Source organism: Macrobrachium rosenbergii, chromosome 13 (assembly GCF_040412425.1).
Source record: "Macrobrachium rosenbergii isolate ZJJX-2024 chromosome 13, ASM4041242v1, whole genome shotgun sequence".
In the NCBI taxonomy this organism is placed as follows: Eukaryota; Metazoa; Arthropoda; class Malacostraca; order Decapoda; family Palaemonidae; genus Macrobrachium; species Macrobrachium rosenbergii.
The window spans coordinates 22,231,511-22,250,955 of NC_089753.1; the positions used below are offsets into that span (position 1 = coordinate 22,231,511).

The window sequence follows — 19,445 nt, forward strand, 5'->3', positions numbered from 1 at the left end:
TTCTGTTGCTAATTGATTTCTGAAATGGGATTCCCCAAGCTCGCTTCATATAACATGTCACAAATTAAGAGGACGATAAATGGATAACAATGTCAAGTGTTATTTTTCAACATAACCAGAACATTTGTTTTTTCCTCCTTCCCACAGTTTGTCTGAATGCTGTGCTTTGTGCGATCAGTGTTGTTTTTTATTCTAATTTATATTTGCTACTAATGTTCACTGTACAGTATTTCTTAATATTTGCAGTATTAATTATATAATAACCAGATATAACATGCAAACTTCTGATATAACACATCAACATTCACTAAAATAAACTATAAAATAAACTAAAAAAAGGCTCCTATGGAATTAGAGCTTATTCTTCCAGGATACTGCTTCCATGTCCCTGGAAAATGATTCGTATTCTATTACCACAAATAAAAAAAAGCAGCAAAACTGGTGGTGACAACAAAAGATGGCCAAGGGTGAGATACAGAATGACTAGGAGATGAGCACAAGTATCATCAGAGGAAAATAACAGAATTCTAAGTTAAATTCAGCCAGTGTAATTACACAAAACCCATAACAGACATATACACTTATAAAAGCATACATACCCTGTACTGTAACTCCCACAACAGACACAATTTACAGAACATGGGAGCCGAAACACAGTGTGCTCTTAAAACAGGACCAAGGGTAATAAAAAGGGTTCTAACAATGATGCACAAAACTTCTATGGGGAATTCTATTTTTTGTCACATGAAAAACACTGATTACATTATATTTACACTGTAACCCTGACCAAAGCGTAACAGCTATGGAGCATTTGGATGTTTGTAAGTTTTTTTTTTTTTTTTTTTTTTTTACTTGAAATATATGTATGCTTAAAGGACAACATGTTAAGTAAAAACAGCCTGTAAACTACAGGCAGTCCAAGGTTTACGACAGGTTTCGTTCTGACGCCAAGTCATCAACTGAAAATTGCCGTATCCCAAATTATTGTCAGAAAACCTTACTTTTAATCATTTGGGTGTCTTGTAAACGATGTAAACTACATTTTTATCGAGTTTAAAAAAAAAATCCAAATTTTGACCATGTTGTAACCCGGGAAATAATTTTTGATGAATATATTTGAAGAGCATCGTAAGCCAAGCCAGTAGTAACCCGGGGACTGCCTGTATTCTGATCTTATGGGACCTTCTCCTCTTTAAACTGACAAAATGGTCAACAGCAGAATCAACTTAACGAGACAACTTAAATATACCATTTGTTTATTTTTACATTTCACAGAAACAAAGTACAGGGCCCCCATCAAATAAACACAGAAGCAGCTTAGCCTAAGTGGATTCAATTATGAACTGCTTGAAAATTTTAATATAATGAATATCAACATAAATACTAAACGTTCTTGAATTTGCTTTCATATGCCTGTATGAGCATAACATTGATTCGATTCCACAATAAGGTGTAGGTCCTGCTGCTAAGTAGCCAATTGGTTCTTAGCCACGTAAAATAAGTCTAATCCTTCGGGCCAGCCCTAGGAGAGCTGTTAATCAGCTCAGTGGTCTGGTAAAACTAAGGTATACTTAACTTATTCTTTCCTTTGATCCTGCCAAGATAAATAAAAATATTAGCTAATCAATTTTGGTTAATTAGTTAAATAAAAAAGATTTAAAAATTTGATGCAATAAATCTTAGGTAAAACAGCATGAATAAAACAATAAAAATCTACAACAATAACTGTCTTGCAGTGGAAGTGTATGATAATGATGCACAACAGCTTTACTTCACAGTGTAAATTATTAAACTTTTCACATGAGCTTTTGACAAAAGACAAAATTTTTCCTGACAAATCACCTTTCTGAATGTTTTAAACTGACAAAAAATCTTATTCTTTGTCATGATACTATATTTGCTCTTTTGTAAAATTTACTGACTGACCTTTATTTTAATGCAATGTAAGGATAGCTTTCTGCACTGTGTTCTGAATGAAAAGTACTGGATATCACTCTTTCAACACAAACATAATTAGTTTACATATTGTACAAGTTTGCATGCCCTCATCTAATTTAACTACAAATTCTTTTAGTCGATTCCTTCTACTTTTATATTAAAAAAATCAGTGTTTCTAAATGGAACTCAAAATAATCAACAGACTGTAGAAAAAATGCCTTAAAAATCACTGCTTTTCAAAACATACTCTTATGCAATTTTCCAAAACAATAAAAATAATTGTGAAGTTTATACTGAAAACAACTTATATACTGTATAGTATATATATTACAGAGAATGACCATGCTCTTTCATTTGATGATTTAAGAGATATTCTTTTTTCGTTGAACGGTAGGCACACTTCGAACAGGCAAATGGTTTCTCTCCTCTATGACTCTGGATATGCTTCTTTAGATTTCCTTTCTGCGCAAACTTGGCTGGGCACAGCATACAAGCATAAGGCTTCTCTCCTGTGTGAACCTTGACATGATTCACTAAGTTTGTCTTAAAAGTTGATGCATATGGGCAAAACGGACATTGGTGAATCTTGACCCCACATTCTTCAGTATAACCTGTAGTTTGGGATCTTGCAAAAGCAACCTGGAAAGAGGGTTATTATATTATTCCTGTTATCAAATCCTAGCAATGTTATGATTCCAAAATAAAACATATTTTCAGAGAAAAAGCAGTTCTCTCTGATCCATGTACAGTAACTAGTGTTACACTTAACTACAGTGTATTGAGATAAGTTGTGTCCAGATGATAGATTCTATAATCCATGTTTCGCATACTAATAGTTTGGGCATGTAAAGAGAAGGGGAGCATCAGGAAAGTAAGATACAGAAAAACATAAATAATTTGGAAGAACAAGAAAACATGAAAGGGTATTGAGAGACACGGAAGAGGCAGGAACTTGGGCAAAGAATTCACAGACAAGCGAAAGCAGAGGGAACTTATTACACAGTTAATACTACATGGTGGTAGATCACAGCTAGTGCTGCATGACTGTAGATAGGCAAATATTTCATTTATTTATTTCATCTTTGCTATGTCCATTCACACACGCACACTACTTACTAGCATCTAAATATCATTGTCCTCAGGCTACCTGACGCTTCCCTACGTCAACCTTCTTGACTGGCACGCCCACTGATGTTTACTACAGTATTGCATAAGGTTGTTTACTTATCCACTTATTTTCATCTTTATTTTCTTTATATTTCTCTTCTCTTCACTTGGACTTTCTCTATTTTACAGGCATTCAAAGTGGTACCTAGGAAGCTTGCCATGCAAGCTACCCCTCTTTGATTAGCTCCACGTGAATAAGCGAACATTACCATAAAAAAATTAACATAAATATATATATATATATATATATATATATATATATATATACTTTACATCTCAAAGAAATCCTTGAACATGAACATCACTAAATTATACTTTTGGCAATAACATCTAAATGTGTTGGCACGTAAAAAAAAAAAAAAAAAAAAAAGGGAAATTAAAAACACTGTTCATCTCTAATGCATATTTAATCAGACACATCATAAACAAGCTCTCAAACTAAAACATTGAAGTTCTAAAAATTGTAATAACAAAACATTTAGACCACACGGCTAATTCTGAGGGAAATGCTTTTGCATGTGTATAATCAAATTAGCCTTCTGAGTTGCTGCATACGGACAATCTGGACAAGAATATGGCCTTTCTCCTGAATGTGCTTTCTCATGCCTCGTCATATTTCCCTTGAATCTAAAGGAAGCCGAGCAGAACGAGCACAAATAAGGCCTTTCACCAGTGTGGATCAAACTGTGATGCTGTAAATGAGCCCTGTTCTTCGTGGAATAGGTGCAGCTGGGGCACTTGAAAATCTTGACGATTCCATCTCTCCTGCTCTCTTGATCGCTGAGCGTCACTGGCACAACCTGTGAGAGATGTTACCTTCAGTAAAAGTTCTCACATCACATAGAATCTAATCTAATCCACAGAACAGTTAGGCACATTATCAACACATTTATGCACATAATAAATGGTATGGGCACGTACAAGACAAATAAAATAGTGAGATTGCCTTTATATTAAATGAAAATCTATCACTCAAAATCTAAAACACATATACTGTAATGGAGGCCAATCATATTGCTAAACCAATACTTTTTGCACTTATCTTTACTTACAGTTAAACTTAAGCTCCAAAACTTGACACCAAAGTAGACGAATCAAGAAGCATGCACGATGCTTGAAATTACTAAGGTTTTCTAACACTCAGAACACTGCTTTGTGGGTATAGTACACACTAAGTCTTTTAACAGAACAGTTCCTCCTGGTTTAGGACCAGAGTGTAAGTTTAAACCCAATCACATACCAAATAAATAAATGGATCCATTAAGCATTATTGCTCTTACTGGAGTCCAGTAGAATCTAATGGCTGATGTTTTCCCTCTTTTAAACCAATTCATTACGAAGTGTTATGCAGTAACTGTCCTTTCTGCAGGTTTGCCTACTACAGGAAGCTGTTATGCTGCTACTAATGACTGAACGATTTAGCGAACCTTTCAGACTGGTGGTCTTGAATTTGGGTACATTGGTTCTCCTGCAATAATTGACAGCATCCCACAAAGGAAGGCTGGAAAAGCTTCCATACTTGATAATTTAAATAGTAGTTAAAATTATAACAAGATTTCTATATGCAAGCCAGCTGAAGGATCATCAATGAATATCAATCTGCAAACAGGTTGAAAAACATAAATGCTCCAGTGATTCAACAATCTAAAAAAAGTACTGTACATTTGCAGACACGCTCTAATAGATAAAATTTAAACATTCTCAGATTTTCCATCTTTTTGTGTAGAAGATTCTACTGTAATCTGCTGAGAGTTTTACTTGGATAACAATGTTCAATTTCTTGGGTGAGCATCATTAACATTCAATAAATTCCATTACAGTAAAATAAAATAAAAAAAAGTTTGATGAAATTATACTAAAGAGCTTGACATAAACAGCACTTCCTCTGAGCATAGTGCAAAAGAATTTCACTTCTTTTCCTTGTGAATTTATCAATACCAGCTTTACTTATCCTGGTTTCCTGGCAAAGATTTCTAGTCTATAATTTCTGACTTATGAATGTATACCTACTGGTTTGCTGCAAAAAAATACATATGCATAGGAGTTCAGGATTTTGTCAACATTGTTTAAAACTAAGCTCTAAGGGATAACAAAAAATCAAAATGCATACCATACTTTATGTGTATTGAGTTAAGCTTAATTAACATTTTGATTATGTCACAAATGCTTATCGACTGTTAAGAGATACTTATGTTTCAGCAGTAAACAAGGGATGTGCATTTATTTACACCACAGCCTGGGTTCAACTCATCACGTCTGTTGAAAATGTTTCTGCATGTGGTTCATCAAACAGCTCCTCTGATTTGCAGTGTAAGGACACTCTGTGCACGCAAATGGTTTTTCTCCGGTGTGCGTCCGCTCGTGTCTCTTCATGCTTCCTTTGAATGTGAAAGAAGCCGAACAATACGAGCAAACATAAGGTTTTTCCCCGGTGTGGATCAGAATGTGATGCTGCAAATGGGTTCGGTTCTTCGTCGAATATGGGCAAATGTGGCATTGGAAAATCCTGACATTTCCATCTCTCCAGCTTCCCTTACTGTTGATTGCCAATGGTAGGACCTGTGAGAGGATGTTACCTTAAGTAAAATAGCGAATTGGAAAAACATGTCAACCTACTTCTATATAAAGCTACACATGCTGTACTGCATTCATAAATCCTTAAATATTAAAAGAGCACACACTGGCAGAAAAAATGCACAGTAAAAATTTTTTTTATTTATAGGATTGGTGAGGGAAAACAGGTACATGTAAATTGAAAATGTACCAGAACAGATGAAGAACTAACAATTATGACCCTTAAGTTAATATACAACTTGACAAAATAAATCAAGTAATTACATCACAAATTAGACAAGAGATAACAAACATTTATGAACAATTAACCATAAATACACTATAGTACAACTAAAATATGCCAAGAAATATATATTGAAGAAAACAACAAATGCAGGTGCTTTGATATATCCTAAATTTAAATATAAAACAAGAGCACAATCAATAACATAACCTAAACTTACTATAACTTCACGTTGTTAAAATCTAAAAGGTAAATGGAACATGTGGAAACTTATTAAGAAAGGCCACTCCAGACACAGTAGACTGCATACTTTCATAGTGTATGCAAGAGAGAAAAAATTCTAAAGACTCTCTGGTGTATATGTATGTATATATATATATATATATATATATATATATATATATATATATATATATATATATATATATATATATATATATATATATATATATATATATATAATGTGTGTATATATATATATATATATATATATATATATATATATATATATATATATATATATATATATATATATATAAAATAACTTTATATATATACATATGTACATATATATTTTTTTTTTTCAAATAATTTCAAGACTAGTATACAGGGTGATTACAACTCAGTTTTTCTGAGTCCTGTCCCAAAATTTCGACAAACATCAAAACCTGGATCTATGGCATTAAATGTTATAATTACATTTCTCTCCCCAAAGATAACAGATATAATGTTTAAGGTTCAATAATATAAAAGAACAAAAGATTTTGAATCAATACATAAATTGCATATGATGCCCATAAGAGAAAAACAATACCTACTCTTGGTAATATCCTTTTTAACTACAAGAGAAATTTAAATTCCTTTGAATCCACATTAATGCTTTGTATTTCCTTGAGTGCAAGATTAAGATCAATTAGCCTTTATGTGAACATAGATCATTAACAGCATTTTCTATTTAAACCACCAAAGAATATAGCTGACAAGGTTTCAGAGACTGCCTTACAGTACATGTGCCAACATTAAAGATTTAACGCCATTCCAGTAACACAAAGTAACCAATCTTCAACTGAAAGTAATTAACCGAACTCCACAATCTACAGAAAGTAATTAACCAACTCCACTGCAGTATCAACAACATAAAACTAACCATTTTGCAAATATACTGTACTCAGTGCAATTGACTAGAAGCAATGTATGCCATCAAGCACAGATGCTGAACCATCAGACTAGATATTTCAATAATAAAATATTCATTTAGGGCTCCTACACAGGGTACTCAGCTGCGTAAACTTCACTTTATGGCTAAGAACAACCCTATACAACCATCTCGTCAGCAATGATGGTCCCACGTTAAAACATGTTGTACACAGTCAAAATAAAGATGAAATGGCAGTTAAACAGCTTAATCTATACTGAACTCACACTATGGCAAATTAAATTCTCCAGTTAAATATACTTCAGTATGCACTAGTTCCTTTTCCAGTGTGTAATTTGAAGATATTTCAAGGTGGTAAAGATGATTTTCATAAAAAAGTGATAGGGCCAAATCTTTGAATGTGCACATCATTCATACAGGAAAGAAGTCAAATAATGAGAGGAGTGCTGTCTGCAATTGTAATTCTGAACAGAGGCAAACGAATGCTTCAAAAAATCTCTCCAATTAATTGGTTCTTGATTAGGTCAGATACCTACCTGTACTTGCAATGTATATTAATGTTTAAATACAGCACAAAAAAGTTGAGTATACCTTAGTTTAACCAGACCACTGAGCTGATTAACAGCTCTCCTAGAGAGGGCTGGCCCGAAGGATTAGACTTATTTTACATGGCTAAGAACCGACGGGACCTACAGCTTATTGTGGAATCCGAACCACATTATAGCGAGAAATGAATTTCTATCACCAGAAATAAATTCCTCTAATTCTTGATTGGCCGGCCGGAGATTCGAACGCGGACCCAGCAGTGTGCTAGTCGTGAACGATACCGACCTGTCCAACGAGGAACTACCAGGCAGTCCCTGGTTAACAATGGGGGTTCTGTTCCCTGCTGAGCGCCACTAACAAAAAATTGTCGATAAACCGCTTACCGGCGCCAAAGTTCCTGTTAACGACATTGCTAGCCAAGTGCCATAACACCGAAAACTGATGCCACCAGTAAGTAAGGACTGCCTGTAATCGTGAGCATGGAGTACGGGTGGTGAAGGTTTAGTTTAGCTTTAAACTTGCACAGATTCTGAAGATTTAGAAACCATTATACTGTACATTCTGAGCTTTTCATGAAAATTTAATTCACTGTCCTTACGGCTGCCTATGACTCTGACCTATGGGCTGTAATTTCCATTTGCAATCTCCATTATATTTGGTAAGACTGACAGTACACTAACTTCCAAGTTTCAGTCGCTAACTTCCAAGTTAAGTCGCCGGTACTCTAATTTGTATGGGGAGGTTGAAGTTCCGGAGGATTTTTGTGTTCAGTCTTTCATGAGAATTAGGCTACTTTATTATCAATTTAATATTACAATTTTGCTCATATCTTTTGTAGTTTTTACTTATTGTTTTTCTAGTTATCTGAAACCTTAATGATATAGTCTATATACCTATTCTATTTGCATTAGTTTAAGAATAAATTAAATATGCTGCATATTCAATGGTCTTCTATTCTACCAATATCAGAAATTGTCATTCAAACTTATTTAGCATGTAAAACCATTACAAACTTCTGGTTGTAGGGGACCACAAATACAGCCTTTTCAACACACAAGCATTTTCCTCATACCAACCCATTTATCATACAATGCATTATTTCAGCGGACAGGGAAAGACTGTACCCAGTCACACCTAAACATATCAGTGAAAACTGAGAGGCTCCTACCGAGCATGCCCAATCTGGCATAAGACACCCACATTGCTCTCTCACTTTCTGTGTTAAAAAATCAAAAGTCAGAGAACAGATGAAGGCACTCACTTATGACTAAAGGTTTGTATAGAAAAAATCATATTTTGTGTATTAAGAATAGTTTGCTTCACAAAAACCCCTGTTAATCATATACTACCTGAAGACCACTTAGGTCAGAGGAAGAAAGGAGCCACAAACTCACTGGTGTAGCTTAATAATTGCAGTAGGGGAGGCATGAAGGTGAAATAAATCAGAAGCAATCCCTGGTATTGCCAGACAAAGCAGTGGGCACGTAAAAATTGGTAATTAGCATGTACAGAGAGTAAGAGTGTGTAACAGAGCTGTCACCAGTAGCACAAGGTGTGACAGAGGATGCCCAACATAACCAAACCTTATAAAAGTGTCCGAGATGAAAATATGTCATTATGATATGGATGAAGATGAAGCTGCACATTTACCCAACTTTGTAAACACAATCTGCTCTAATGCAAATACATTTCAACGTTTGTGAGATTCATATCATCAAAAGGAATCCAATGAAAGGGTAGCGGCATCTACAAGCTCCTACTCAAAGACTGGCAGACTATTTTATGTTTAAAGGCCAGAAAAAAGGAAAGAGCTTGCACCTTATGAGCTTTCACTTTCCATTGCATAAATGAAAGTCTGACATTGGAACAGGCTCTTGTCACCACCTGATGAAGCCACAAAAACTATATTCTTTGAAATCTGCTCCTTCCAGTGATTGTTTGAAGATATTCCTGTGATTTATTGAAGATAAAGCCTTTAATAAAAAGAGTATTCCAGAGTTCACAGTTTATTGCAAATTAACTACCCTGACACAATAAGTTACAGACCAGGAGATGGATAATAGCATAGTTGGGAATAACAAAATGAGGGGCTTTTAAGTCGAGAGCACTATACGACTGTACTTCAGCAACCAAATCTAGGGTGAAGAAGAGTTTAATATAAAACCATTTTATGAGTTCACATTTCCAGATAAGATGTGGACCTCACCGACATGCTTTTGAAGGATGGAGCTAGAAGGAAAAGTAGTTTTGATGATCAAATCAAGTTGTGATGATCCAGAGAGGCTCACAGGGGCCTGTACCAGGTTCCTCAACAAGGCCAAATAGTAGCTGGGAGGTCTCATAAGCCCTTGGGAATATTGGAGACAAGTCCCCACAAAAAGATACTTCATCATCCAAGGGTAAGAAGAATTTCATCTCCATTTTCCTCCTCTGTTTAATGATTTTGTTGCGTTCAGCTTCCCCAGCTGGGAAGAGGAGGAAAACATAAATCCTTCAACTGAAATGACCACTGAGAAGCATACTGCGAGTTTGGGTAAGTACATCTACATGGAAGGAAGATGACTGCTGGTGTTACTGAGTACAGGCACTCCCCTGTTATTGGTAGGGGTTCCATTCCGACAGCATGATGTTAACCAAAAATTGGCGATAACCAAAAAGCAGCGATAACAGCACTGATCCCTAGTTATCGGCGCTAATAACCGGATATCAGCGCATATTGGTACCGAAAATCCAGTTATTGTCGTCACTAGACAAGCCCCGTAAAACCAGGGACTGCCTTTGCAGGGCCTCAAATGTCTGCCGACTTGAGGGTTCAGGCAGTGGGAAGACATGCAGGCTGGAGCAGTCTTAGAGAAGGATGTAAAAGAAGCACACTGTCGAGGTCAGTTTTAACTCCCTCTATTCCTTAACCTGGGACTCTAGAAAAAAGAAAATTTCTGAATCATAATTTATGGAGGCTGGCATTAGACATAGGGCTTGAGAGATTCTTGAAGGTGGCAGCCCTATTCTTAAGTCTGACATTCATCAGGAGGTACAGTCCAAGGGAGGGCTCTGCCCAAAAAAAGGATCATCAAATGAACCTTGGCAATGTCCCACTGAGAACTTGCACTTTCAGACAAAAGTGCTTGCACCACCAAATAACCACACTTGACAATTCAGGAGGATGATGCATTCTCTGCAAGACCTACAGTACGACTCCAACCTTGTAGGAGACAGGGAGACAAACCACAGGAGAAAAGCAGAAACCAATACATCCTTGGCAATGAACTCCGTCAAACAGGAAGAGTAACAGGCCTAGGAAATTCACCTATGGGGCTTTCAAAATTTTATCCAGTACTGCTCAAACAATGAGAACACACAAGAAAGCCAAGAGGGGCAGTCATAACCATGACTCTTGCCCAAACCTTTCATCTTCAATAGCAAGTCTTTGAAGATGTGAAACATGAACTTTGCCTTGGGCAGACTGTTGTAACACACAAGCGGAAGACGCTTTGTCATCCTTAAGTGAACAAAATTCGGGCACTGAGTGAACAACATGATAATGGCATTCCCATAAAGAGTAATAAATTTGACTCGATAACAGCCACACAATTGTTTGAGAAATTAGGGCATGTTCATATGCTGCTTGAGCCTCTCAATCTTGACTTATACATGTTTAAGTATGACTAAGCATTTCCTTGTCTATGGAAATAAGGCAATATATGATTAATGAGGATAAAAACCAATTGTCTTATCATAAGAAGTACCTTATGTATCATTACAAGCACATCATATGTCAGAGAAAAAGACTGGTTGGTGGTCTGCATCCAAATCCTCTGCGGATGTCACTTTGGGAACTTATATTTACAAGAGCCCATAATATTATACTGACCACTCTGCACGAGCAGCAAGTTGAATGCCATTATTAAACATTGATACTTTGTGGGAGTTTTTCCTTAGTTTGGCCATCACAATTTTTTAACCTATGCATTTTCTTTAATTTATTTAATGAAATTGCCCTTTCTAAGGCTCTTCGTTTTATAGCAAGTTTTAATAAAGCATACAATACACTATTCCTCACAGATAAGCAATAATCCAAATCATATAAATTCAACTAAAAGACTGGCATTTCAATTTTAAAGGCAACGATTAAACAGATATACTCAAACAGACAGAAAACTTTCTTTGTAAATAAAAGAATGGTATATAGTTCCTCAGTAACAATTATTCAAGAGTGTTAACCCCAAAGTCCCATCCTACTAGGGTATAAAACATGCTAGGTGAAATGTACAATCCATGTATTTTGCAAAGGCTACATTGAAAAACAATTTCAAAGTGGCAGACAGATACAGAATGAGAACATTCACACTTTGGAAAGCCATACACAAGGTTTTAATAAATTGCAGAGGCAAGAGATCAAATAAAAAATACTGACTAGATACCTGCCATGAACTACTAGTTGATAACATGACAACCTGCAAAACAACTGCATTTACTAGAAAGGAAATGAGACAAGATATTATATACAGGGGAAAAATTCTGTCTACAAATCTTACTAACATTTCCACCTCCAACAAACTGAAATGAAATTGATGTTCATTTAGACCCTTATTAGGAGAGCTCATATTATATTATCATTACAAGCATATTTTTCACTTAAAAGTGTCCAGCTGGTTTCTTGTGATGTCTCATTTTATGCAAAATCAAATGTCTATTCTGCTTTGCACTGTAGGAACACATGTTACAGGCAAATGGCTTTTCACCTGTATGTACCCTTTCGTGCCTCTTCTGATTGGCTTTGACGGCAAATCTCGCAGGGCAGTAAGAACAAGAAAACGGCTTCTCTCCAGTGTGTACCAATATATGATTTGAGAAATGTGTCTTGTAATTGCTCGTGTACATACAGTACGGGCATTTGTACCTCTTGGTGAACCTTGCAGGATGCACTCGAGCAGGAAGAATCCCCGGTGGAACCTGCGAAGATACTTCCTTGACATAACTGCAGAATACAAATTCAAAATGCTGTGGCATATTCACCACAGGAATATTTAAAAAACAAAGATGCTCCTTAATGTTCCAAAACATCAACAACAATAAGAATTATAAAATGTGAGTGTACACAAGTTTTCAAATTTGAAGTACTGTAATCTTTGAACATCACTGTCCATAACATCAGAGAATAAAATATTCCTAATGTGGTGAATGCAATGAGCATTTAATGGCAAAAATACAGTAAAACATGAAATGTTTCTAATTATGCTACAATGAAATCACTAGCTATATTTATTCTAAACATCCCTCATTAAAAACATTATAGATAAAAAGTTAATTAGGTAAGCATCATCAATTTTAATTGTCATGACACTCTCTTCTTGCATATGAAAAAACAGCTTAACAGCTCCTAAGAAATTTCCACAGTCTACAAATATTATCACAAAAGAGCTTAAGGAATATAGGGAACACGACACAACGAAACAATATTTCTCAAGGGTCTTAAACTTTTTAACCAGATGCCACATCATCATCAGTGGTCTGCCTTGTCAGCTCCTCAAAGTTACTGCATGAACACTTGTCTATTCCAAAGCCATCCTTTTTATCCAGTCACATTAATAACTTCTCTGGTTTACCATTTCCTTCAGTTTATCTAATCTCTTTCGAAATTCCCCTAAATGCACAAATAATCAGTTCCAGTTTTGTTTCTCAAGCCTCTTAACAATTACGTTCTCTCCTGCCATGTTTAGGGTGCTGAACAACCATTTCTATAACGCATTTAGCCAATTAAACTTTCTCCTAACAAAACAAACTCAAGTTTGTATGAAAATGAAATCACTTTTCACAGGCCAAGTCAACAATCCAAAAGAACAACACTCCCTAAATCCTAGTGGTCTTCTTACCATTTGTGTCAGAACACAGCAGTTTTTGCTCTGATTTCACTTATGATTCCACTACCATTAAGCCTCCAGAGTATACATAAATTTCCAGTTTCCTATACTTTTCCCTTTCCTAGAGACATTATCACTTACACAATCAATTCCTTAATCACTGCCAAAGTTAAAAATGTGTTATCGAAGATGAGAAACTGGATCTACATCCTTCTACTCCAACTTCATTCTATTACTTCTTCCAAATCTCTTTGTACCTCTTCACTTAAAATTTGCAACCTGTTCATGTAAGCCTCATGTCAGCATATAAACTTTCACAATATAAAACAAGCACATAAAATTTCATCACCTGCTTCATAGAGTTGTGCTGAGGACTCTCTTACTATGGAGCTAACCTCAGCATAGACTTCAGCTTTAACAAAATGAATACATATCAATACATTTATCAACTGCTTTTCAAATACTGTACTGGGTGCAATTACCTAGAAGTAGCTCACGTACACATCTACAACTAACAATAATGGATTGCAATGAGAATCTTTCATAAACATTGCAGGTTTATCCTAGCTCAATGGCAGAATCTTCATGGAGGTGGATATTCAAGTCCATCATGAAACAGGATAGCACTCAATGGTAAACACTGCAATGATGGAAGAGTGTGAAACCTGTGAATTACACTAAGCCAAACCATAAAAGACATTATTACCTTATAAATTAGACAGTATGTCCCCAGAACAAAAGGAGATATCTTCAGTGTATGTAACCCACCTCTGCTACATTCATGGTATTTTAGTTTTTGTTAGTGTATTAAGGCAATTATTCTTTTGTTAGGTCTATAGCGCTATACATATTGCATATCCACACCTTGGAAACTGAAAAGGGTGCAGGGTATTCAACAATACAGTCAACACGGAAATAAAGTTACCCACACCTTCTTTCTCTGTTCTTCTTTTTAGCTTTCCTGTATCTTTTACCTGAATTGCTACTCCAGTTCAACCTCTCAGAATACATTATCATTACTTTACAACCCTTAAAGAAAATAACCATCAGCAAATGCCAGAGTATGAACAGCTAAACTCCTCAACATCCAAGACTAGATGATGCCAGAGCCTCATTTCTTCTAAACATAACCACCAAAATCTATTAAAAAAAAGTGAGGCAACCAACTTAGCAATGATATCACAACTTTCACTGGAAAATGTCTTCAGTCCTACCATATGTCTCATTCACTGTATTACTAAATACCTATACAGTAAACCCCCCGTATTCGCGTTCTCATGATTCGCGGATTTCTCTGTGGAACGTATCTACCCTTTATTCGAGGAAAATTCGGCCATTTGAGGTATTTTTCACTGAAAAATATTCACTAATTAATGTATTTTCATATCATTTTCATGACTAAATGCACTTTTTGTTATAAAACTACTAAAATACTCAGGTATAAGCATTTTTGGACGGTTTTTCTCGAGTTTAAACTATCAAAATAGGCAGTTCTAAGTGTTTTTTGAGGGGTTTTAAGTATTCACGGATTTTAGCTATTCGGAGGGGGGGGAGCGGTATGCGTCCCCTGCGAATACGGGGGGTTTACTGTAATGAGGCTTAAAATAAGTAAACAATGGACATGCTTAATTACTATATAATACTGATAAGCATGCAAGAATGAAAATACCCAGGGTTGTCAAAATCAGGACCTCTCCTTCCATAGAACTATCACTGAACAAGATAAAACTGAAAGTCTAATACAGTACTTTTTACTAACAGTTTGTGAAAACACTCACTGTTAGCACGTAACTTCTTTGGAATACAAACTACCAAGCTTTGTTATTTTTTTAATTTTTGCAAAGTAAACATGCCTTCTTCGATATGAAAGAGTTAGACATTTTACATTACCTTCTAATTCTTTCATATTTAAGGAAACAAGCTCACTTTGCAAAAATTACAAGAATAAACCTCGAAGAAAACCTAATTCGTAATTCCATTATGATTCACTTGACTGTAAGCCCCAGAATATCAAATCAACGGGTTCACTGAACATCAGGTATACTTGGAAGGCTGAGCAAGTGCAGCAACAAAATACGTGAGCACAGCACAAAAGAAATATCAGGTAGCAGAAATAACCCATGAGAAAGGCAACAACATCCCTAAAACAGAAAAACAACAAAAAGGATTTTGACAAAGGAAAAATCTATTTCTGGAGAGGGGCCCGTGTCACCCGGTGAAATAGTCCATTCAGCACTTATTTCTAGGTAATTCCCGTTGCTAGATACCAGAAAGCTAAATGAAATGCTGGAGTTACTACCCCAGAGCGAGCTCCACTAGATGGAGTCGTGTATGGAAAAGGGTGAACTAAAAAACACGGAACCTTATCCTATAGAGATTCCCAATGTCAAAAGTCCCAACGAGAGAGGTGCGATACAAGCCCATGCACTACTCGCGGACTGTATACAAGGCAACACTAGCCGCATTCCATGTTAGCACCCACCTCACTAGAATGAAGTTTATCAAGGAGGGAGAGAATGAAAAAACAGGGTGGGTCACGGGTGACACGGGCCCCTCTCCAGAAATAGATTTTTCCTTTGTCAAAATCCTTTTTCTGGATCGAGTCCCGATGTCACCGGTGAAATAGGTAACAGAGAAATAAACATCATTCTTATGCTATTAAAGACTTAAATAGAAACGTTGAAAACTAGGAGAATTCTACCCTGAACATAAGTAAGGTCCTCTAAGTTCATGTAATGAAAATAATGTAAGTGGTCACCGTCTAAGATCATGAGCTTAGAATAGCACCTGAATAGGCTTGTATTAAGAAAATACTTCCTGCCTAATAGCAGACCCAATGACAGTGAAGCTTAGTATCCAGCTACTGAAACTATCTTTTTGAAATCTGTGGGTATTAAAGAATTGTACATATCTTAAAAATTCTCTATTGGCAAAATCTTGTTATACGTACAGTGTATTTTATAAGGGGGAACGGTGAAAATCCATATTACCTGCAAGTATTTAATTTGACTTTCACCATCTATCCCTCTAATATGGAAATTATAATAAATTTAATACAGTACTGCAAATTATAACATATAACAAAGAGCCTGTTTTATATATAATCATCAATCACAGTCAGAAATAAAGAGAAGTTCCCATATCCCACCAGGACAAGAGTAAATCTCCAGCAACATACCGTACAAAGAGTATTTGTTAACTCTTTCAAGAATTTTCCTCTGTCACTCTGTGATGCCTCAGCTTATGCATAATGACATGTCCATTCTGCTTAGCAGTGTAGGAACACATATTGCATGCAAAAGGCTTTTCCCCTGTGTGCACCAACTTGTGCCGCTTGAGATTGGCTTTCACTCTGAATGCAGCAGGGCAGTACGTGCACTTGTACGGCTTCTCTCCCGTGTGCACCAAAGTGTGGTTATAGACGTTTGTCTTGTTGTAACTTGAGTAGGAGCAATAAACACATTTAAACCTCTTGAAGTCCTTGGGTGGGGGCAATGGACTGACCTGCAAAAACATTTCGCTGACATGTTTTGGAAAACAAACCAAATTTGGATGGGGTTAGAAAATACAGTATTTTCTACTGTATGTACTTGAGAGGTATATTCTGATTATACAATTACTGTACTGAAAAAATGCCGACAGTAGGTATAGTGGTCATATCACGCCAATAAACTTCAACTTCCTGTGCATTTGTTTCATTTTGACCCTTCCCCAGAAAGACAGAGTAGTGAAACAACAATCTATAACCTTCTGATGGAAGGAAGCTATGGTATTACTCTAGACCATATAATCTAATTTCTTATGGCGAGGATTAGTAATAATGTATGTTAATCTGTTCTGCAATAATTCTAATGTATTAGAAATGCATTAGAGATTTGATTCTAACCACAGCCATGTTTCTGGCAAGAAGTTCATGCTGCAGTGTGCAAATAATCACAAAAACTAAGTAACAAAAGCAACTTGATTCAACTGAAATTATTCTTTAAAAATTATATATTCATTATTGGTAGTTTTTAAAGAATCATAATTTCCTTGCATAAAAAACACCTGAAAATGAAACTGATGAGTTAACTCCTCAGATATTGCTTTCAACTGATGGGTTAAGAGACTTCTACTCTGGGATCTTTACCCTTTGAGATTACAATATAACATCAATAATGTTGCTTCAATTTCAGCCCTTGAGATTCTGATGATGTCATATTATGTGTATGTGTGTATATATGAAATGGAAGAAAAAATATTTTTGTTTATACAATTTTCATATGGAAGGTGATCTTCAGTAAAAAGGAAACACTTTTGCAGACAAGTTGCTGTCACTCCAAATGAAGAGCCAACACATTACGTGTGCTTGGAAAGAAACTTACCACATCAGGAGAGTGCATACTTCCATCTAAAGTACTTGAGGAACCCCAAAGCATTTCGTGCTCCTGAAAGAAAAAGGCACAAGTAGAGAAAGACTTTGTGCTTAACCCTCTGAGATTTTTATGACATTATTTGCAGTCTTGCAAAGATCAAACATGCCGATAACTGAAAGTGACATCATCCGTGGAAAATCTTTGGCAAACTTCCACTCATCATTTTGAAATCATGAGTATTTAGCTTCAAGATGATAACATACCTAACAGAATACTGTACTGAAACAAATTTAACCTGTGATTTAAGAAAAACATGGCTGTGCTCATAACAGTCCCTCTGATTTGCCACAAGTGAGGTTGAGGACCTTCCCAGAATCTCAAAGGGTTAAGTCAAAAGACTTACTGTTGTTACGCTGCACCCGAGAGTGGCACACATTTAGGAACTCCTTGAGCAATCACATCTCCAAGTTCAAAGAAGGTACAGAGGTAACTATAGTGCATGTTACAGTAATATTTCAATCCTCCATAAAATAAGAAAATGGGAATAACAGTACTGTATTATTATACTAGACCAATAATTCAAATTTTTCATTCACTTCTGGTCTGAAGTGTTTGGTCCCGGGCATTACAGTTCAAGTATATTAGTTTCCTAAAACTTAGTCATTAGAGAAGTGAAAAATGATTAATTCTCGTAAGTACACCAACATAAATAGTATCTTCATAATATTTGAAGGATAAACCAAAAATTTTAGTAACAACACCTCATAAGGAACAAAAATAAAGTCATGTCCAGTCTCAAGAACTTTTTCTATGTGAAGTACAGTACACGTACAACTCAAAGACAGTAAATGACAATGCTTCAGTTACCAATTTTTTTGAGGGGTAATAAGAATTTACCATTTAAGCAAGCCATTATTATAGCCTGCCTGCAGCGTTAGTTGGTGTATTGAAAGTGTTCCAAGTGTGGTATAATAATTCTGTTCAAATTAACACACACAGTAAGTCAACAAAACTTTCGTTCAGGTTTTCAAATATGCCCAGTCACTGCTTAAATGTCTGAAAATAACATGAGCACATTCTTTGTAAAACCACTGAAACCCCTGATTAACAGTCAAACCCACAAGAAGTTCAATACCCCAAAAAATAATGCAGAGTAACCACATTGTTCTTTCTAAAATGGAAGTCACGGTTGGAATAGTCCTACATTAATACGGAAACCGCTTTCAGACTTCCTTCCTTCATCCCCTTTTAAGTTTCAACACATTCAGGAAAGCCTTTTCATGCAAAGTCAACGGTAAAGCAAAGCTAGCAAATGCTAACGAAAGAAGAAAAAGGCATCAGGAAGAAAAAGGGGTGGAGGCTAACACAAAAGGCAAGATACACATAGCACTTGAATGTTGAACTTCTATCATGGGCGTAAGGGACAGAGCATCTGACCACAAGGAAAATTAAAAATAGAATGCAAGGCCTTTCGCCTTTATTCTAGGGCACTTTACTCCTTCACCTGTATGGAACAGACTAAAACATTACCTGAATAGAAAAAAGGGGTGGGCCCAACTTGCAGCACAGAGAGGCAGGTTCTAAAGTGATAGTAGGCCTGATCATTCAATTATATATATAAAAAA

General features: G+C 35.9%; 1 protein-coding gene across 41 annotated transcripts in view; it reads right to left on the bottom strand.

Moving 5' to 3' along the window:
- The window catches only part of LOC136844997 (zinc finger and BTB domain-containing protein 14-like), a 152,983-nt gene that overhangs the window by 67,288 nt on the left and 66,250 nt on the right, over positions 1–19,445 (bottom strand). For 2 of the 41 annotated variants that reach the window (XM_067114557.1, XM_067114551.1), the window contains exons 6-8: positions 17,830–17,892; positions 12,357–12,557; positions 5,211–5,664 (exon numbers count right to left, since the gene is read on the bottom strand). The exons of 25 other annotated variants lie outside the window; for them this stretch is intronic. In XM_067114557.1, the coding sequence (XP_066970658.1) occupies positions 5,356–5,664; positions 12,357–12,557; positions 17,830–17,892 (573 nt within the window). In that variant the 3' untranslated portion in view covers positions 5,211–5,355. Of the gene's footprint in view, positions 1–532; positions 2,578–3,493; positions 3,906–5,210; positions 5,665–11,864; positions 12,558–16,643; positions 16,970–17,829; positions 17,893–19,445 lie in introns of those variants that run through there. 14 more of the 41 variants (XM_067114583.1, XM_067114563.1, XM_067114595.1 and 11 more) reach the window with 11 other exon arrangements.